The sequence below is a fragment of the Eutrigla gurnardus genome (assembly GCF_963514095.1).
Source record: "Eutrigla gurnardus genome assembly, chromosome: 11".
In the NCBI taxonomy this organism is placed as follows: Eukaryota; Metazoa; Chordata; class Actinopteri; order Perciformes; family Triglidae; genus Eutrigla; species Eutrigla gurnardus.
Window position 1 is genome coordinate 12,225,712 of NC_139925.1, and position 22,346 is coordinate 12,248,057.

The 22,346-nt window shown below is 39.7% G+C and overlaps 3 protein-coding genes across 3 annotated transcripts; 2 read left to right on the forward strand and 1 right to left on the reverse strand.

The window, feature by feature from the left end:
• Positions 1–346: 346 nt before the first annotated feature.
• Positions 347–3,574, forward strand: itprip (inositol 1,4,5-trisphosphate receptor interacting protein). Its single transcript, XM_084021156.1, has 2 exons — positions 347–454; positions 1,753–3,574. Exon 2 carries the CDS (start codon positions 1,820–1,822, stop codon positions 3,428–3,430), a length of 1,611 nt encoding a protein of 536 aa, XP_083877282.1. The 5' UTR covers positions 347–454; positions 1,753–1,819; the 3' UTR covers positions 3,431–3,574.
• Positions 3,575–3,632: 58 nt separating this feature from the next.
• Positions 3,633–6,703, reverse strand: LOC311020895 (glutathione S-transferase omega-1-like). The gene is made up of 6 exons (XM_084021157.1): positions 6,583–6,703; positions 5,293–5,401; positions 4,963–5,185; positions 4,773–4,874; positions 4,432–4,538; positions 3,633–4,107 (listed from the first exon to the last, which is right to left on the reverse strand). Exons 1-6 carry the CDS (start codon positions 6,608–6,610, stop codon positions 3,957–3,959), a joined length of 720 nt encoding a protein of 239 aa, XP_083877283.1. The 5' UTR covers positions 6,611–6,703; the 3' UTR covers positions 3,633–3,956.
• Positions 6,704–6,810: 107 nt separating this feature from the next.
• Positions 6,811–22,346, forward strand: cfap43 (cilia and flagella associated protein 43). Its single transcript, XM_084021846.1, has 38 exons — positions 6,811–6,919; positions 7,133–7,386; positions 7,565–7,661; positions 7,758–7,925; positions 8,052–8,202; positions 8,351–8,495; positions 8,599–8,681; positions 8,854–8,985; positions 9,097–9,213; positions 9,317–9,394; positions 9,523–9,671; positions 9,910–10,013; positions 10,150–10,275; positions 12,146–12,306; positions 12,447–12,611; positions 12,693–12,823; positions 13,788–13,953; positions 14,347–14,457; positions 15,181–15,258; positions 15,768–15,893; positions 15,975–16,079; positions 16,183–16,299; positions 16,624–16,824; positions 16,973–17,179; positions 17,329–17,415; positions 17,662–17,742; positions 18,133–18,261; positions 18,365–18,484; positions 18,728–18,835; positions 19,076–19,162; positions 19,241–19,329; positions 19,418–19,628; positions 19,893–20,005; positions 20,147–20,306; positions 20,530–20,694; positions 21,715–21,795; positions 21,891–22,044; positions 22,130–22,346. The coding sequence occupies exons 1-38, from the start codon at positions 6,891–6,893 to the stop codon at positions 22,303–22,305; spliced, it is 4,962 nt and encodes a 1,653-aa protein (XP_083877972.1). The 5' UTR covers positions 6,811–6,890; the 3' UTR covers positions 22,306–22,346.

Here is a 22,346-nt window from a genome sequence, read left to right on the forward strand (position 1 = left end):
ACGTCCTACAATAACACATTTGTATAAGATGTTTTGTATTCAACTTGATATAGATGAGCATAAAAGTGTTGCCTAATGGTCAAATAAACAACATACAAAGTGTGAGTGAGCACAGTGAGTGACTTCTACAAATATTCAGACTGATTGAAGCTACTTAGACAGAAATACTGGCTCACATCAAGTTAAACTTTTTGAACGTCAACCTGCATATCGGTCATGTGCTTTAAATGCATCAGGAAACCGGAAGTCGCGGTGTTTGCTGAAGGTACCCGTTTTTGGTTGAAGAGGGGGGGAGCTGGGCGGTGTCTCTCTGCATGGGTGGAGCGCACATCCAGGAAATGTGTAAAGAAAACGGAGAATGTTTCCCCTCCTTGTTCACACGCGTTTGGTGATGAGGCCGCTCTCACCGAACATACGTGTATCGTCATGAACTTCTCCAGAGGACACCATAAAAGTAGGTCTACTCTTTGTTTACACCGCGTTTCTTCTAAATACCCTCCTCTGGAGACGAAGGTCGACGAAGAGCAAGTTCAAGTCGTTAAACAAATTGTTGCCCGGATGATGCTTGTTATATATTTCCACGAGGATAAATGTTTTAGTTGTTGTTATATCATATTTATCATACAGCGAATACTTTGTGTGTTTCTGCACTTTGACGTTTCAGTAATGCGCGCGGGCTCTATTTTGTTGCCAGGACAACCGAGGAGGTTACCGTTAGCGGCGTCACTTTTACACGGAGACGTCATTAGTGGGTGGTGGTTACATTTAGACCTCCTGATGTCATTTCAATCAGAACAACGCTACTACTGTCCAACTCTATGTGAATTAAAACCTGCTCCAGTTTGACCGTCTGCAGCGTGATGCAGACATGTTGATATCCCACACAATAATCCAATAACGTCACCATTTTGCTGATCATACTTTGTTATTTTTTTTATATAGTGACCTTAACACTTAATGTTGCAACTTAAATACATGTTCTGTAACAATAGAGGCTTTTCAATGAATTACAAGACAGGCCTCTCTGTCTGGCCTAATGTTTGTTTAGATGGACTGAGCCAAGTAAGTGTTGGAAAACAGCCAGAGTGAGTAAGTCATGGGAAGTTTCACAAATTCTGCCATTACTGCCGTCATTGAAAATTTGACAGAACAGCTCATATTCTCATGATCTTACCATGAGATCATGACACACGTGTACTTCCCATTTCTTGTTTCATTTATTTGCCACAGTCCATCCTCACCAGAGCAGTGTGCGGTTGTCTCTTAAACTTTCAAGAAACGCTTGGAACATAAGCAAGAGACTAATGTCATTTCCTCTTCTAGTATATTGCATGACATGTTGCTTATGTGGTCACGTCCAGGAAAGAAGATAATCACATCAATGTGAGTTTTCCCCCACATTGTTTCACTTAGAAGCTGTTTTTCGTTGTATGAGCTTTATTAGGATGTTTTCCAGCAAGGGAGGTGTCCTGGACTAAATGTTAACAGGAAGTAAGTGCTAAAAGGCACAATGCTGGTAACTAAAAGGGGTTATCAGAGATGTGCGACCAAAGGGCCGACTCTTCCTTCCTCCCATGTTGCACAGTCTGATATTGGGCGAGTGCGTCAGCCCACTGCCTCTTTATTTAGAGGTACATTCTGTGCTTCCCCTTCGGGTGGAGTGCTTTTACAAAAAATACTGGATTGTTTTTTGATATATACAATGATTTTGCCTACTTTGCTTCTCAATAAAACCACTTTTTTTTGTTTCAGAACCTGAACTGCAGCTCTTTGGACATCTGCGAGGTGCTTAAACGTGCATGTCAGAAACAAGCTGAAGATGCAGGGGGCGATCGCACGAGTGTGTATGGTGGTGGCCGCTGCCATATTAAACAACCCGTTGCTCTTTCCCCAAGAGAACACCACGCTCCCAGACCAGGATGAGGAGCTGATAGCCCGCATGCGGGAGCATGAGAAGAGGCTGGAAGTGGAGCAGGCCAGGCTGGAGAAAGAGCTTTCACAGCTGGACTCAAAGCAGGAAGGAACCAGCTTGGAGGAAGGTTATAGTTGGTACTTTTGGAGCACCGTGTCTTTCATCATATTCATCACTATCGAGATATGCAGAGTGCGGGGTGGTGCCGACACAGAAATCCGTCCGGTTGAGGACGAAGACATGTTTTCAGAGAGTGGATCCATCACCCCCAGGACGATGGTGCTCGATAAGGATATCCTGAGCAACTTTTGTGTCAAATGCGCTTACACTTCAGCACATGAAAACTGGAGGGTGAGGGAGTTTGTCGAGGGCTTTGCTGATGACCTGCTGGAATCGCTCAGGAGCGTATGTGACAGGATGACGGACATGGAAGTCGGGGACTTTGTCGGGATTGGAAGCATGTTCGAGTCTTGGAAAGTGTGCAAGCCGCTGATGTGCGACTTATTGGTGCCTTTCTCACCTCCAGACCCGTACTGCTTTCAGTTTGACCTGTGGTGCAGCCCCTCCAGTGACATGCCTCCAGACATGCAAGCCTGCGGCAAGATAAAAGTGACCAGGTTTGGGGAGGAAAGCTGTGTCTGTGGCTCTGCTAACCTGGGAGAGGACATGCTTTGTCTGTTGCATTGCCGGGATGACACGCTCAAAGTGGACCACAGTCCCGATGAACTGCTGTGCTCCAGGAACACACGTTTCTTAGCCAAAGATCAAGTCATGAAGTGGTTTCAGATCTCGGTGACAAAAGCATGGGGGCGCATCTCTCACAAATATGACTTTGAGGTCACTTTTCGCAACCTGGATGCCGCCGGTGCTCTGAAGATCCGATTCCGTTCAGGGAAAGTCATCGTGATGAACATCATACCGGTGGTTCAGCTGGAGGACACGGATGCTTATTTTGTCTCACACTTTCCATCAGATGGGGACGGCTCTCCTGACCCATACTGGCCCCTCTCTTTTGCCGTCTATGAGAGGAATTTGCTTAAACATTTTGCTAAATGCCTCCCGCAAAATTCCTGTCATTTACACTGCCTTCAGATTGTTACTTTCCTACACAGAAAGCAGACAGGTCTCACGGGACAAAGTGCCCTAACTCACTACCACTTAAAGACTGCTCTGTTGCACTTGTTGCTGAGTAAAAGGCCATCTGTGTGGGGCATTGAGAGCATGGAGCAGAGGTTTCGGGATGTGCTCAGCTTCTTGCAGAGGAGCCTGCAGGAGAAGAGACTTCATCACGTTCTGATTGGGAACGGTAAAGTGCCAAAAGAAATCCGGGTTCCAGAGATGATTCGCGAAGCAGAGCCCGTCAATCTGTTCCGGTCTCTAGTGTTGCAGAGAGAGCTTTACGCAGCAACAGTCAGACATTTCCATGAGATGTTGAGAAATGCACCTGTGCTCATACGAGAGTACACACCGCACTTATCAAGTGGAGGTTTACAACACAGACTAGATGAAAGTTTGTGAGCTTTTGGCCATGTTCCCATGTTAAATATCATTCAGTGTTAATAGGAATGTTACAAACAGTTGCACTAGAACTACTCAAATGAAAATGTGCACATACAACAGCTGATTTGATTGACAGCTGATTTCTTGATATGTGCTGTTTTTTTTTTTTTTTTACACTTGACAAGGTAACCAGTGTGAATAAGGGACTCCAGACAATGCATTAGCTTTAAAATTGTGTTTATTGTAACACAGACAGAAAAGTCCTTACACCAATATTTTTTAGTAGAAAAAGTGCTGCACCATTGAAAACACCTTGAGCCATTTCCACTGTAGTAAGTATTTTCCTGCAATAACAAAAATATAGCCTATAAAACCTCAGTGTACTCTGTCAATGTTATCCCACCCCGGTATTTTGCTGAGATATATTTATATATTTTATATTATATTTAAGTTGGAAAAACACACTTTACCCCTGTATAACATCACCAAAAGATAAATAAGAACCAAAAAAATTGGACGGTTTAAGGTTTCGCTCCCCTCTTTTCTAGAGGCCATAGTCGTAGTTGGCTTTCCCATCCGCAATGGAGTTGAAGAAGCCCTTGTGGACGTCCACAGAGTGCATGGTGGCTTTGACAGCCATGTCCTCCAACATAAGCTGTTTCCAATTCATCAGCTCAGGAACCCCTTCACAGCATCTGAAAATAACGGGAATCAAATAATTCACCTAATTAAAACACAAACATATGTTGCCTTCATGAAATATGACAAAGAAGACTTGTATGCTCCGTTCCGGTGAGATTCCCTTACTCTTACTTTTGTGCCGTTCCTAATATTTGTACTTTTTGCTCCTCTCTATGTCGACCTTGAGTGCTTTGAAATGCTTCCTAAATAAAATGTTTTTATTTTTAAATATGTCTTGAGAGGTAGTGTGAATGGTTGTGCATCTATACATGTCAGCCCCCCGCGATCCCGGATACAGACTAAGTGGTAGACGATGGATGTCTTGAGAGATTACTTACTTCTTCAGGCACAGGTTCTCCAGCCTCTCAAACCATGGCCACATCATGTAGTCGATCATTGTGATGGAATTGCCACCGAAGAACTTGGTGTTCTTTTTAACTAGTCTCTAAAAGATAAGCATTAGGTTAATCAGTGTGTAAAACACTGTACACTAACCAGGTACAGTCAATAAATACAGATATGGATGATCTCACTTCACATATGATCTTTGATCACTTTTTACGATTCATAGATGCCCAATCACAGTTGAACTTACTCATTCCTAGGGACAAATTTGACTTTCAATCTACCAAATCACATACCTGAACCTGAACTCAGCACACTTGACTATGCAACCTACCTTATTTAGTAGGGAAAGTTTCTCTTTCAGCTCCGCCTCCAATCCTGAGACATCCTGGCCATTCTTCTTCTGCATTGTGATATTGTAGAAGTATGGCGGTATCTGTAGAAAACCGTGGCATTGTGTGATTATTCGATGACGGTAACAGTAAGCACTCAGGATTCAGGATTTAAGTCTTTGTATGAGATACCTTGGAAAAACACTCCAGCATCATCTTCTGTTCAGCTTTGGCAAAAGGAGAGCTAGGCATCAGCTTCTTCCCAGGGTAAGCTTCATCCAGGTAATCACAGACGATGGGAGAGTCCCATACCACCTCACCATCAGATGTCTCTAGTGTTGGAACAAGTCCAAGAGGATTCTTCTCCAGGAACCACTCTGGTTTTTCTTTCAGGTGGATATTGACGATTTCGTGCCTGAAAGACAGGTTCTATAATCAAACAGCAGACATGACTGGTATTTCAAGTTTTGGTATGAGTGGACCTATGGTTTAAAATAAAGTATGATAAAAACGTGTCTTTACTTGATCCCTTTGGCAATCAGCACTAATCTGGCTCTCTGAGCGTAGGGGCAGAATCTCATGCTGTAAAGTCTGATGGAGCCACTGGGGACTGGACCAGGTGCAGCACTTCCTGAAAGACAAACATTCTCATAATTTCCATACATGACATGCAACTATAAGAGCATGTTTATTCATGTTTCCAACCATTAATATCTGAATTTACTGATTTTTATTAAAGCATTATGCTTCACATCTAAAATCACAACCATTACAGACAATTAAATAAATGACTTGTTTTTCCTATGAATTTATTTATTTAATTTTTACTGGATTCATGTACTGAAGCCTGTTTCCATAATATTAATAAAAACATGTCATGTACCAAGCCTTAAAAAAAAATCCAATAGTAGTCAACTACTCTATATACTTCATAATTAAAACACTGTTGATTTGCAGCACTTTGTTCAATTGTTAAACTCACTGCTGTCAAATCTGTTAACCACACATTAGAAACAGGATGATTTCAGCCTGCACTTTCAAACACTGATGATTGTAATGTTAGCTAACAGCCAGCAGGTGTTCTTGTTTTACCTAAACAAACTGCTATGTTATAAAATACAATGTTCATGTGAAAGAATTTCACTTTATAAAATATTGATATTGAAATGATTCAAGCTGTAAAGAAAAGTGTTGAACTTGTGTATTGGTGTCTGATGGTAGTGTTTTTCCTTTCTGTGCATTCTGAATGACAGTGGGTGGGTGTCACCATGATGATTGGTCACAGTGTTTCGCTGCACTGAGCCTGTTTTGCAGGTGACGTAACTGCAGTTGTGACCACTGTCGTTTAGCAATCGAAAAAAAACTGTAGTAACACATCATGGTTTATTAGTTAGTTTATATTTTGTAGTAAGAATCAGACTATATGTATATGTGGTATGTACTGTGTTATGTGAAGTATTGTCAAATAAATGTAGGGACCTTCAGAGTACAATAATTCCCTCTGGAAGTAAAGTACATGTCTACAAGAATATGAAGACAAAACTGTTTTAATTTTGCGCGCACCAGATTCATGGTTTTAATATTTTACATTGATATTCTTTACGGGAGAGCAGCATGTTCCTCCGTTATAAACTGAGGATGTTACATAGTACATCATGACTTGGCAAAAAAACGAGTGTCTGGCGGCAAGTTCCGTTTTGCTCAGATTACAATGTAAAGCAATGCTTTAACGTAACACATACTGTTTAGCAAAGTAACTGCTGCATGTCAGATGCTTTTTTCAGTTAGCCGAGTAATCGCTGCAGGTCTTACCTTTGGCGAGACACTTTTGAGAAGACATCTTTACACTTCCGTGAATGTAGTCTTGGCACGAACGGGGAATGTCTGTGATGATGGCCGAGAAGAGAGCGTGCCGTGGCTGTACACCGAGCACGGCGGCTGGTGTCTTTATTTATTTACCCTACTTCCCTTATGGGCGTGCCAGAGAAAGTATCAGCCAATAGCAGCAAAGAGTTGCTGGTTGCTATGGATTCACAATGACTCGTCGTTTTCGTGGTTGTCGATGGTGTTGATGGAAATAAGTTTAATTTTACGGTGTGTAATGTTATTCTCGGCTTAAAATGAATGACATTGGACGTTTAGAAGTCAGGTATGTCGCAACAAACCAACACACGTATTTAGTTTTTTACTTCAGTGCAATAATATTGCTAATAAATATATATATTTAGCCCCATTTTGAGCTTCTCGTGTATTAGCGTAATATGCTAACCTGAGTTACCCGTATAAATGCTAACGTTAATACATTAGACTACTAGAGGCACAAACTGTTGCTAGCTAATATTTGCCGCTTTGCTCCCTCCAGGTGGATACACGGTTTTACAAACAAGGGCGTCGAGTTTGTCGACAGTAAAACAGTATGTTACACATGTGGGAATCATATCTGTTTCCTCAACCTGGAGACGAAAACACAAAATATGCTTCAGAGTCCTGGCAGAGGAATTGGTGCATTGACAGCCAATGGCAACAATGGGACTTTTGCTTTCTCAGAGGAAAAGCTATCACCATCTATATTCGTGTACATTTTCCCTGAGTTGAAGTTGAAGAATGAACTGAAAGGTATGTTCTCCGAGCCGTGACCATTAGCTATATATATGCAATTGTCACAATATTCCAACTAGTAAATGTTGTTTTTTATTTATAATTGTAATGTACATTTCTTCTAAAATTGGTTGAGTTCTTCATGTTTGTTTCTCTCAGACAAAGCCTAAATAGTTTCCACTGATTCTTTTTTAAGGAGGAGCACAACTGGAATACACATCCCTGACATTAAGTGATGGCGGTCCTTATTTGGGCTGTTGTTCCTCTCTGCCAGATCATACCATAACAGTGTGGTAAGCCGTTGAAAGCAGCATGTGTACTCCATATATTCAGCTATATATATTTAGGCTGAGCTGCTCTGTTAATGTCATCGTCACTGTGTGATTTAGGAACTGGGAAAATGCTGAGCCAATTTGTATGCAACCACAAGCTGGGCAGGATGTGATTTCTTTGGTGTTCAACCCTCTGAATTGGCTCCAGCTCTGTGCCTTAGGGTCTAAGTCCCTCACTGTCTGGAACATTGAGAAGAGTGACAGCTTTCATGTCCTGAAACCAAGGTAAAGCAGACCAGATTGTGCAAGCAAGTAGTGTAGTAGCACTCCATTTATCCCTCTATATTTGACAAACAGCAAGTGGAATGGAGACTGATTGCAAATGTGTATGTCATATTTGTTGCATTTCAGTGTGATAGACCTCCCAGCAACTGATGGCTCCTTTGTTGAGAGATTGGTGCCCACCTTTCATACCGTCAGTGATACACTGCCCTATTTTGGTCCTGAGATGCCTTCATCAGCCATTTCAGGGCTCAGAGGGGACAAGGCAGAAAGCATTGTGGTATCACACAAGTTAATCAATATTATAACCAATTAATATATTTGTTTTGGTGGTACAACTGTGATTTTTAGATCTGTGAATCTTGTTTTCAGGCACACAAACAAAGACAAAGTGTAAACTGTTACCAACTCCACATGTGTTTACACAGACTAAACTCTGCGCCAAAGCCAGACTAACTCCTATTGCCATCTGCTGGACTCCCACATCAGAGCTTTATGTGGGCTGTGTGGAAGGCTTTCTCCTTCTTGTTGACCCAGAGAGCCTCTCTGTCTCAGTCCTCTTCAACCCCAGAAGTAAATAAACACACACACTGGGACGTGGTAGATAAAATCACTGGGAGTATTGCCTAATTTGAAAATACATTTTTCTTCTGATATGTGTTTCACTGTTTTACAGCTGCTGATGCCATTCCTGAACTCAGACAGAGCAACTTTCAAGATTTAACCCTTAACCAGAATGGTTTGATCGCTTTAGGAAAGGTACACACCCTTTCACCCATTAACATCTGCTTAGCTGACTGAGCATGACACATCAAAAAATGAATCAAATACAATACATGATTTCTACTGCCCTTGGTGATCTGATTTGCAATTTCAGGCATCAGAAATGCTCCATTACTCCTATTTAAATGCAGTTAAAATGGTTTTACAGGAGAGTGTGGTGCACTGTCTGGAAATCAAAGCGACTCAGATCAATATCAGAAAAACCTGGCAATTAGAAGGACCCGTCACAAATGTGATGTACTCCCCTGACTATGAAACATTACTTTTATCGTCTAATACAGTAAGTACTTAAATGTACCACAGTGTGGCTCAGTGTATACATAAATCCAAATAATAGCATGTTACTTGAGAGAAAAGATATATGGAAAATAACAAGCTTCTTGTTCTTCAGGGTCAAATCTATGTGTTGAACCCAACCCGGTCAGATGAAATTGTGAAGGTCTTGGATGTTCTCAGCGGCAACTTTGTGGCAGCAGCTTTGTCACATACTGACAAAAACATATGTGTGGTAAAACATTTGTGTTGTTCAAGAATTGCAATGTCTCGTGATGGCATGTGAAATTTGGGTCGCTCTCTTAAGTGAGCGTTGATTGTGTTTTTGCTCGTTGTAGTCAGTGAGGGATTCTGGAGAACTACAGCTGTGGTCCGCAGATGGCATTTGTCTCGGTTCCATGTCTCTTCAAGCTGAGGTCAGAATCACAACATGAACATTCACAGCACATCAGTGGCGCCATATTAAACACTTATTGTGTAAGCATGTGAAAATTGAAGAGGAACATGTATCTGAAGTTAAAACCTGTCATCTGCGTCTTTTAAGGCGACGAGTCTGGCCTGCTGTCCTATTGCCCAATATGCAGCCGTTGGAACTGCTTCAGGAGACGTGCTCTTCATTGACTTGAATAGGGAGCAGCAACCTCGCCTAGTTCATCGAGTTCATCTCTACCACGCTCCTGTGGATCACCTAGTGTAAGTATCCTTTAGGCTTGTGATGCCACAGAGTTTCAATTTAACACTGCACTTGGAACAAAGTATTTCATCATACATTTGTGGCGTAAAGGCATTGCTTATCTATACCCATAAAACCCGCTGTTCTTCCATTTCTGGTCAGGAAAACGAATAAAAAAAAAGCACATTAAATGGTTAACGGCTTTCTCACTTTGTTCATATATTGTATGTCTGTGTGTGTCTTTTTATGCTTTTACAGTTTTGATCAAGGGGGGAACTACCTTCTCAGCGGTGCCTCAGAACCACATATCTATGTACTGAATGCAAAGCCATCAAAGAGGTTTTCAGTCATAGGATACACAGGTAGATACTTTTTGTATTCATTAAAATCGTATTGCTGTAACTTCATTACCTTAGAATGTAATATGCCTTAATAGAAAATGATAGTTGCATTTAACTCGAAAAAGAACTATGTATGTCATTTGATTTTCTTTTCCAGTTTTTCCTGGACCCATTTTGTCACTTTCAACTCAGTGCATCAGGGACTGTGAACAGGTGAAAGTTCTTGCACTGTATACTGGACGTGAGTTCACAGTGTTCTCTCTGCCAGCAAGGGATCTTGCAGGTACAGCACTGATGTAGTAGATTCATTCACTATTTATTCTTTATATTTTTTTAAGAAATTATGTTTATTAAATCATCATTGAGAACCGATAAGTGCCAGTGGATCACATTACTTTGTAAAGTCTGGTGTCATAGAGGCAAGATGAGGGTGTGACACTTTATTCATAGAATCATGCAGTGATGTTGGCCTAAACAAATTCTGAACAGGCTAGGTAGGTTTGCTGCAGATATGGGAGGATCAATGTTGGAAGATTGAACAAAAGATAATAATAATTGGTAACTGACAGTTGATGAGTCATCCTGCAGGGGATGACCATGACAAAGCAGTTTCCTAGACCTCCACTCGCCTTTTGTTGTTATTGTTTTAAAGCAGGGAATCTCATGATTTATCCATGAATGAATGCTGTGACTGTGGACTTCCGTTTTTTTCCATAGAGAAACAATAATACTCAACTTTGGGATTTTTAGCTAATTATTTAGACATGTTTTTGCTTACACACAAACAAACACACCCATTTATGCAACCTATAAAATATGTAGAACAAGATCAACCATGAAACAGGTGGGTCACTAGAGTGAAGTGCAAACAAAGATACAAGGTTTAAGGTGTGACTACAGATGAGAGTTATGTTTCATAAAGGTTAAATTAATTATAGAAATAAAAACATGACTGTGTGTTTTGAGGTATACGTTTAATCACCAATGACAAAGACTTTGGTAATAATCATCAGTGGATCTTAACATCTAGTGTAACAATGTTTAAAGAGCCTTTCTTAATGTCCTGCATTTGATATACATGTTTAAGTTTATAAAGCACTAATGTGCCAAACTACCGAAGAATACCCCACTATTATTATAGACGTGTCGATGCAGGCTCTTTATAGTAGCTATCACTATGGAAAGACATTGTTTCAACTAAACTTACTTAAAAAGGGAGTCTGACTGTTTCCAATTGTTTATTCTAAAAAAAAAATTATTCCTTGGTAGGAATTAATTAATTAATTTGATCATTTAATTATTATAAACTTCACGAATCATGTTTTCATTATCCGTGTTGTGTATTACAATGCTGTTTCTGCTTCTACAGGAGCGTTACAATGACGTGTCCTTTTCTGCAAATAATCTTTTTTATATTTTATATACAGAGAGTTTTTACTTCTATAACCATGAATTAAAAAGGGAAAGGCAGTCCTTTTTCTCTGAGATTATCAATAAAAACAACAATAATATAATCACAGTGGTCGAGAACTGACAAACCCCTTACCGTCAGTTCCTCCTGAATTGCTGTCTTGCAATGACTGCAGCTTTTTCACTGATAAAAATCTGAGGATTGACCAGTATGTAGCTCCACCTCAGGAGACATGGTTATGTCACCTGTACCTCCGAATTCTTTAATTCATCTAGAACATTTAAACAACTCCTAGATCAGGCAGGTCTGACAGAAACTGCTCAACACTTAAAGTCCACCTGCTGCCTTGATGTGCTGTCCACAAGCTTTTAAAAAATGATTTTAATCGCATTGTACAAGAAGTATTGCAGAGAGTAAATACTTCTCTTCAATCAGGGCATTTTCCTGAGGCCTTGAAAACGGCAGTAATCAAACCTCTCTTAAAGCAGTCTGGATGCCTCAAACTGTAGGCCCATATCAAACCTCAAATTTTGGGGTAAAATAATTGAAAAGATTGGTGCAATTTATGTATTTCTCTGCACTTTGAATTGCCTTGTGTATGAATGGTGCTATAGAACTAAACTTGCCTTGCAGACAACCAGACACTCATCACTGCTGGATTTAAAGATGATGAAAAAGGGAGCCTGACTGTTTCCAATTGTTTATTTTAATACACTGATGATGTGCCTTTACTGACCCACAGGTCCAGATTGTGTAGATCGACATGGTTGTCTATCTACTCAAATCCTCAAAGTGTCCAGATATGAAGTGCCTCATCCACTTACATCCTGTGTTCTGGGAGTCAATGAGGTCTTTGCTTACTGCAACAAGAAGAAAACTCTTCAGCGATTTCAGCTTCCCCAGGTTTAACCGCTGTGTTATTATGACCCCCATTCTCTGTCTTCATACACATCATTAATACATTTACAGAAAACTATTATTTTAACAGTTATATAGAAAGATATACCACATTATCCTACTCCCTATTTATTTTTTTTGCCCAGGACACAGATGGTCTCTCTAGTCAACATGTGATCCAGCTCAAACCAGCGCAGGAAGTGAGGGGTCACCCTCTGGGCCCCGACTCTCCCATTCTGTCTCCTCATCAGTTATGGCTGGCTTCTGTGGGACAAGATGGCCTTCTACGTATCAGAGAAACGGATTCCATGGTGGGAGTTCTTTTTATTTAGTCTTAAACTTGTATGTGTGTATGTTTTGAGTGTATTACAATGCTGTTGCTGCACCAACAGGAGCGGTATATTGAACTGCAAAGTCATTCATGCCGTCTGGGTGGAGTTCGGAGCGTGTCCTTTTCTGCAGACAGCCAGACACTCCTCACTGCTGGATTTAAAGACGGCTCGCTTGTGTGCACTGATATCAGGTAAAGCAGAAAGCAGTTGGTCATGCTTACATAATGCACAGCTGTGAACAGTAGAGGGCACTGTTGCTCACAGTAGTGATCCAACTCTGATGCAGTTTGATATAGTGCACATTAAAGACTGTTTTTCCTCTGTTAGCTTTGGCCTTGAGTGAAGTAAATAAACACAACTGCAGTGGTGGGTCAAGGGGGATCATCATCGTAATCTGTAGGAAAACAAATATCCAATACATTTCACAGCACAATCTCACCACTGAATGAGATCACATTCCATGTGTGAATCCTCGGCTTGCCTCACAGCCTACAATATATAGCGTATTCCTCCGTGCCATCAAGATTAGTGCAGAAACTATTGAAAACACACCGATGACTCACAGTTTAACACATGGGTGACAAGTCCATTTGTTTTGATCAACACAGACTCTGTGATTTATTTTGAGTCAATCCCGTATACATGCTCCTACTGTCATGAATACTGAGGCTGAAATTAGTCCCCAATTATTACTAAATATTTTCCTGTTTGGATAACATTTGAAAAATGAAAGTGCCCACCAGTTTTAGGGAATTACTTTAAAACCTTAAAAAAAGAGAAGGAATAATAACGATGTCTTTTAAACCTTTTTAAAGATGTACGTCCTCATGGGCTTGGTGCTCAGGGCCACAGACGGGGTAGGGAAGTCAGAAATTATAGAGAGACGAACTAATTGCACTGCTACTTTCTACTTTCCTTAAGATTTGTTGACAAAAATAGAAACGTAGAATATCGTCAGGCTGTATTTTAGGCCTTCTCTTGATGACTCATAGTTATATTTCAAATGGCTACTTTTTATTGTAGGGAATTTAACTCTACAATTCACTTTATTTCCATTTAATTTTTTTTAAAGATATAATTATTATGAATTTATTTATTTATTTGGATTTATCAATGTCTGCATATACCTGCTTTGTATCCCTTGGCTTTATACAGAATCAAAGGTGTGGATGCTGGTATGGTGAAAGAAGCTACTAAGTACAGTCAGTCAATGGATCATTTCTTGAAGACTATATTCAACACTGAAAATCCTGTCCTCATTGATTTGCCTGAGTGGGACCAAGAGTCTCCTGCTGCCTCTATAAAACCAGAGGAAAGTGAGGTAAATTACATTGACGTTTGTTGCTTTTGAAACTCCAAACAATAGTAAAATTAAAGCAGTTTAATACAACAGCCCTGCAATTAATTCTACCTTCATGAAGGATGTATTGTTCAGTTATACTGAATGGTGTTTCTAAACATTGGAATTACTTCTTTGTTATAAGTGTGGTGGAAAAAAGATTAGAAACACCCCTCAGCACAACGCAAAACAATTCAACAGCACCATATTCGAATACCTCCAAAAGGATTATGAAATAGAATCATGAAACAGTTTCAACAAAGATATTATTCACAGACTTAGAATAATGATAATATATCAGCTTTACTGGGCAGCCGCTCCTGTTGGTCCTATATGTATATCTGTGCGTTACTTTTATGTGTTAACACTCTGCAGGTCAGTGGTGGAGCAGAGCCCGTGGATTTTACAGAGCAGGATGAGAGTTATAACAGCCAGCTGTCTGCACCACCGTCAGACCCCACATGGCTGGAAAGCAGGCGAGAGGCGGTCAGTGACTTAACATGTTGTCATATTTGTGGTTGTAGAATATAGATGTGGATCATTTTAACTATGTTTAGTTCTCCAGTTCTCACTATGGCCGTGCAGGTGGAGGATTTCGAAAGTGCTCATTGCACCGGTGTGTGATATCTGGCTGTGTTGCTCTTGGCACCCAGTTTACCTGTGCAACAGCTTGATTTATTGTCACATATTGTAGAGTTTGGATTGAAGCAATTTGCAAGTGGTGTAGAGGTTTAAATCTGATAAGCATTTGTAAACAAATGTTCAGTACTTTGCCACCTGATAAAGCTATTTGATAACAATTCATTGATAGTGAAGGTGTGGCACCCTTTGAATTGTGTTTTACACCTCATCGACATTTACACATGGGAAATGGGCAGAGGCAAATCCAATCCTGCTTTTATGCTCCAACATATTTTCGAATCGTACTCACATGTTCCTTCTAGAACTATTTGAATTAAGCAGCATCATGTTGAGTGATGCAATGTGGATATATATATATATATATATATATATATATATATATATATATATATATATATATATATATATATATATAAAATATTTGATGTAAAATATATGTAATGTATGTCAGGTTTACTTGTTACTTTAATGCAGGAAGGTGGGAATGTGTTGTATGTGTATGTGTACACATTTTAATACTAACTGATCCAATAAATAAATATCTCTCTTGTTGTTTATTTTGAATAGGTTATAAAAGAAGACAATAAGCAGTATTCTGAGAAAAAGAAACACCTGAGGAAAACCATCAAAGAGTTACGTGACCATGTAAGGGAGTTTTATTACAAATGTGTTTATTTCAATCTTTACTTAAGAGGATACTCCTATGTTCTTGATCAGGAAACAATGACATGCCATGACAAACATGCAGTCCATGTGAGCACAAATACTGTCTCATTATACATATTTAGTAAGAGCATTTCAATTCAGTAACATTTATCCTGTAATACATGCAACAGCTACCAGAGCAACATATACACAATAAATGAAATGGGGAAAAAAAACAAAAAACGTTGACAGAAGTTATTAAATACTTACATATAAATACATACAGACACAAGCTATAAAGCCATGCTCATGTCAACACTGAATGTTAAGGGATCCAATGGTATCTCAGAGCATCATCAACAACACAATATACCTTATTTCTATGTTTTACCCCTTCAATTTCCATAAATAATTAGAAAACAATTCACAGAGGGACATTAAAATGTTCCTGAAGCGTTTGTCTCATAAACAACAATATGACAACTAAACTGCCTTTCTTGTATGATCAGATACAGGAGATGATGCGCGAAAATGAGAACCTTCCAGGTATCGAGCGTCTGGAACAACAGGAGTTCAACCTGGATGTTGAGGAGCAGAGAAGACTGGAGGCCATGGTGGAGCAGGAAGTTGCTTGGGTATGCACACACACAGATGTGAACCCGGTGAATCTTTAATTTAGCTTTCACGTCATGATTCTTAATGCAGTCTCATTGTAGGTTAGAAATGAAGTCGAATGGGAGATTTTAGCAAAATGTTACCTCCGTGATGTCCTAAAGAGAGAATGCTGGGATTCTATGAAGGTCAAAACCAAGGCCATTATGGTAGGATGGCTTTGAATTTTTTTTTTTGCATTCCTTAATTATCATAGTATGTTATGATCTGTACAAATAACTCTAATTAATCAAGTCTGGCTGTCTACAACAGGCCTTTCACTCAGAACAAGAGGTAAGGAACTACCCTCTGAAAGAGCGTCCGGACAAAGAGGTGGAGGACCTTCGCAGGGTTCAGAATATGAGGAAGATTGAAAAGGCTGCTTGCACTGTAAGTTAAACTGATCCACAGTCCTGACAGTCTGTGGTTTAGATTCTTGTTAAGGACTTAATGAGAAGCACATGTGATGAGTTAGAATGGATTAGATTAGATATCTCTACTGTTTAGAATGTTAAACAGAAAGGCAGCGTGCAGACATTTTCTAAAAGCTGTGACAAATGGAAAACAATTTGATGCATTAAATCACCTTTCACTGTTTTTAAACTTTTCTTAAAAAATTGAATACGTGCCATTCATAATTTTTTTTGGCCACAGATTCTTTCCTCAACATTTATTTCAGCCCTCTCATTCAAAATATTTGTCCCCACCTTTCAGCTGCAGCAGAGCGGACTAAAAAGAAGTTTAAACTCACCCAGCGTGAAGCAGGAAGGGCAAACGGAGGAAGGCCACGAGGCAGAGAGTGCGGCACTAACGGGAAGTTTCTCCGCTCAGTTAGGATATTCAAATCCTTACATCTACGATCAGTTCTGCCTGCAAACCACAGAGCAGAGGATCAACCAGATCATCCTGCAACAGGTGGGAACCTGCATCAAAAACTGTTGGATCTCAAAAGAACACACACACAAAAACATAGACAGTGAAATAAAAGCACACTGACTTGGTTATATGTTGTCATCATGATCATAAATATGTCTTGTTGTTGTTGATTTCACTTTGAATGCAGGATGTGATTTATCGCATCAAGACAGCTTTCAACACTGACTTCGAGGCTGTGCACAAGCAGAAGGTGCAGGAGCTGAACCGCGTGAGGGACAGAAACACACACATCAGGGAGATCATGCTGGAGTTGGACATGAGGGAGAGGCTGTGGGAGCCCAGCCTGACCACCAGTGAGCAGCCAGAGAGGCTGCTCACTGTGGACGACTCTGAGGTGACTAACCTCCCCGAGAAACATCTAAACACTTCTCAAAGTTCACATCAAGTTCAACAAAGAAATAGTACATTTTGAGCTACACTTTGTTTTTGTTTTTGTTACTGAAATGTGAAGTATGTGTGGTCATCACTTTTGTCCCACTCTAGATAAAAACAGAGAAGTACCTCACCTCAGAACAGAAAATGGAAGAGGAGAGGAAGAAGTTGGAAGAGCAAAAACGTTTGACTGCCAAAGTATACTGCCATTATAAATTTGTCTTTGTTTTGCAACTTTTGTTTGTTGCTATTTACAAATTATTGAAATACTTCCATATACCAAAACTGCATCTATGATTATTACAACAGTCAGAATACATTTTAGTCCTCTAACAAAATTAAATTAAATATTTATAATACCTTATGTTGATGTGATGTGCAGTATTATACAGAAATTCATAAATAAAAGTAGTGCTGTCATATTGATTGATCTTTCTCTTGCAGGCTGGCAATGTCAGAGACAGAGCTCTCGATGACATGATGGATGGAGTGCTCGAAGTGAAAAAAGACGGCATCTTGAAAATGGTATGTCAAAATATTCTTATTCTTATATCTACTCATCTATGAATAATCATTAAATTGCAATCCAAATGTAAATGTAGTTTTGAGATTATAATTTGATTATGAGATGTTAATTTGTTATGTAACTAAATCACAGAGTATACAAATAATTTACACAACTTATTGACTGCCTGATAGAGAAAAAGAAGAAAACCCTTGCAGCCATTTCTTATGACGTACAAAAAACGTAACGTCTCAGTGTATCCAACATGAAATACTTCATATTCACACAGCAATTCACCCCTTTAGGCAAATTATGTCTTGGGGTTGTTTTTTAACGTTTTTTTTCAGGCCGTGTTGAATTAGACATATCAGCATGAAGTGCACATAGTTTCTATTGAATTGACTCCACAGGAAATACCTCCGCCTGAGTTTGTTTTGACCAAACCTGACATTCACTGGAGCAAGGAAGAGAAAAAAGTCTATAATGAGTATGAAAAGAAAACCAAAAACTTGAGTGAGGAGAAGGAGAAATACAAAAAGGTATTACAGTAGAAACATTCAATATTTTTTTCTGCTATGATCAAAATATGTTTAATATCTGATCAGGTATCAATACAAAACATTTGCACCTCTGTAATTGCAGTTAATGGAAACTGAAATTAAAAAACTGCAGGCATCCACCAAGGATGCGACTGACAGGTTTGATGAAACTTTGACAAAGCTGTTTGAGAAGAAAGTGAAATGTGAAATGGCTATTTATCAGGTGAGCCTACACACACACACACACACACACACACACACACACACACACACACACACACACACGCACTGCACATGGGACACATCGTCTCCTAACACAGTCATGAATTCAATCTGCACCACATAACTTCCTTTTGTTGTCTGCCCAATGTCCTCATTGTAAGTTGAGATAAATATGAGATATGATACCTTGTGCATGTGACATCTTTTTAAAAAAATCCTTCTTGATGTTGTTTTTGATTTACAGGAGGAGCTCAAGAATACCTATCTAATTTATTCGGTCCTCATAGAAGATGAGATGAGAAATCGAGAGCTGGAGCTCAAGCTCAAACTTGAAAAAATGTTGGCATACAAGGTCAGAAAGTTCTTACACAGTAATGCTGAAGGAATTTATGATTGGCAGCATCAGTTTCTGTTACTTGTGAGACGCTTGAGTGAATTACAATGATGTTTTTCAATTTCTGGTATAATATCTTCCCATCACTCAGGCATGTTCAGCAGGAGCTAACCTGTGTGCCACTATCAATTCAAGACTGCAAGTCACTATTTCTCCTATTTGCCGCTCTTGTCTTGCTAACCTGTCTTTCTCTGACAGGATGAGATTGGTGAGGAGGTGAAGACACATGAAGAAGAACTAGAGTTGTTACATGAGTCCTATGACAGCATTGTAGCTGAAGACAAAGTAAGTCAGCTGTTAAAATAGTGAAATCATTTTCACTGTAAGCAAACGCATAATATATATCCATCTATGTCTCCCAAGGTTCTTGACAAAGAATTCAGAAAGGAGTTCTTTGATGTACAAAGCCATTTGGTTGATCACCTTTATAAGTTATTCAAGCGTAGACCCAGGTTTGTAATAATTACTAACCTTGATATCCACAATTTAAGTTGTAAATGAGCAGCTCAGTTGCTGCCCTTTATCTCTGTTTTGCACCAGGGTTCAAAAGTTGAGGACCCAGACCGACAACAACCCCAATCCCTTCGTAGAGCAGCGTCTGTGCGGTTCTCAGGCTCCCGATGTGCTCGCCAAAATGCTGAAGGCCATGGAGGAGCTTGACGCCCCGGAGAATATACCAGATGGCTTGAGCTCAGCGATCTGGGAGAGGTTTTGTCTTGTCAGGAGAGCAAAAGTAGAGAGTGAGCAAAAGGTAATTTAATTTGAGGACCCAGACAGGTTAAACATTGGGAATGCAGACGAACTGTCTGTACGAACTGTCAACTGAAATAATGAAAAAAGACCTTTTCACGCTACAAATATGCAATTAGTGTAACATTTCATAGTCTGTTTACGAGCTTAAATGATTTAAATGCACTTATGAATTCCTCTTTAACAAGTTCACGTTTAGGAAACTAACAGATTTTTTGTGTACTTTGTTTAAGTGTCCACTCACTGTTTGACACCTCCTTTGCAGGTAAAACTAAAAGCTCTGACTCTTGCTGAGATGCATGCGTTCCTCCAGAAGAGGAGAGATGAGGATAAAGCTGCTCAACAGGAAATTAAAAATCTCTCTGAGGGCCTTGAAAGGTATGATTCTTCTTCTGATTTTAAACAGTATGTATTTCATATATAGAGGTATATAGATATATTTAAAGTAAATGTTATTTTTTTATTCTTCTATGAAGGAAAGGTCCTTGAGTGCTTTTTGTTGTCCTGTTCTGCCTCTAGTCTGCATAAGGAGAAGAACTGTTTCCTGACGGACATCATGGTCCAGGTCCTACTCAAACAGGGCCAGGTGGAGGTGTCTACCACAGACCTGACTGCTGACTACACTGACTCTTTACTGTGTAACAGGAGGGTGGTGGATGACCTCAATAGAACCATCAGGGTCAGCCTACACCACCAGACACTCTTAATGTACAACAAGGATATAATATATGTAGTTATTATGGATCCATATACAAAATTATTCAAGGGATCATAATTGCATATATGTGAACAACCTTTTTTTTCTGGCTGATAAAAAGTGCCAAAATGAGCCAAATTCAAGTTTTGGTACAATACATTGGTTATGAAAATGTCTGTGAAATATGTATTCTCTATATGATCAGACACTTGGAGAGCAGAAGATAGCCTCCATGGTGGAGTGCAAGGACTTCCGTAAGGGCATCATCCAGCTGCAGTGGGAGCACAGGATGATGGAGATGAAGATAGAGGATCTCAACAACAAGACGAGGGACATCCAGATGTTACGAATCTCTGAGGAGCAACAGGATGTGAGTTTAATCACAATACGGAAATATTGTAATGCAGGACTGCTTACTTTTTCCTTTTCTTTTCTTTTTTTTTTTAGCTTTCTCAGCAATCTAGATATTTTGTTATTCTCAATCAAATTCTGCCTTGGCCTGATTAAGGAAATAACCATTATTCCTATATATAGATAGTGAATAGATTTACCTTGTACATAATTCATGGTAATAATATGTCAAATGTTTACAAAAAAGTTCAGCATCTGCTTGAAATGGCAACGTAGTGTCTGCATTCATGGTGACACTTTCACCCTGGTAGCGTTTCTGGCCAAACCTCAGTCCGTAATGTCAAGGCAGGTATTTTGGTTTTGGCAGGATCAGATGTTTTCCGAGCAGAAAATTGTTACCATCCCCCAAGTACAGATGTTTTCTTATCACGGAGACACACCCTACGCACGCGAGCTCCCCACCCTATTTTTTTGTTCTTCTTTTTGCATTTTTTAAAACTGTAACCCAAGAGGAGGAGACTGTGTAAATATCGTCAGTTTATGCTTTCATTATAAAGGTGTGAAAAGGGAGTAAAAAAAAAAAAAAAAGAGCACAAAAGCTAACAGGAAGATAAGTTGCTACTGGTTGCAATCCATTCACCCCATCCCACATATAAAATGCAAGTTGTTTCACGACTTAGTGCAATGAATAAAAAAAAATAAGTGTTCAGCAATGAATAACAATACAGGAAGATCAAATGAGTCATCCATCATCTTATTATCACCAAGTTGATGATCATAACAGACCAAACATGTTTCCAGGCCTGAATGCCAGTTTCCTCTGGCAAGGCTCAGGTAGCTCTGCTGTGGCGTGGCATGCAACTTCCTGTCATTGTTTCAGCCTATGTGACTTTGAGAGGAAAACTATACTACCATCCTGAGTGATCCTGAACATTTTATGACAACGCATTTTTGACTATTCTATGTGACACGGTATAGAAAATCCTGTTTATGCACTTTTTGCTTTTTCAGTCACTTTATTCAACCCTTTTCTTTCCAGTATCTCAACAAGACGGATAGAGACAGTCGTGTGTCCAAACAAGTTTCCGTTCTGGAGAAAACAATAGGTTTTCAGGAAAAGGTAAAAGAAAATTAACAATGTGGTCTCATTAATCAGTTCAGTATTGGATACAATACCTGACTCAAATTAATCTACATATTCTGTTCTGCTTTTAGACTCATCTACAGAGTGTGCAGCATCGCATAAATAAGATCGAGCAGCTCAACAGGCAGGCAGCAATGAAAGCTGAGAAGAACACAAGTGTGGAACAGCAGCTGCCTAACATGCAGGTCACTGTGGCAGAGAGGAGACACGTCTGTGAAGCAACGGGTAATAGAGCAACAATTTCAGCTCGTTGCAAAGAGAGATTTTAGATCCTTGTCTGACTGATAATGTGACTTGTTTGGTGTTTTAGCTGCAGAGGAAAATCAGGCAGCTGAAGCAGAAGAGCGCTACCAGGAAATCATTCAGAGAAGGAATCTGGAGGACTTTGCCAGAGCTCAGGCGGAGGAACTGGCTTTCCTTTGTGCCGAAGTTGAGCGTCTGAGGATGAGGAACTTTCCGTCTCTCAATCAGATGAAACACAACTAAGGAAATTCGTGTATTCAACAGATAATACAATTTTATTTACA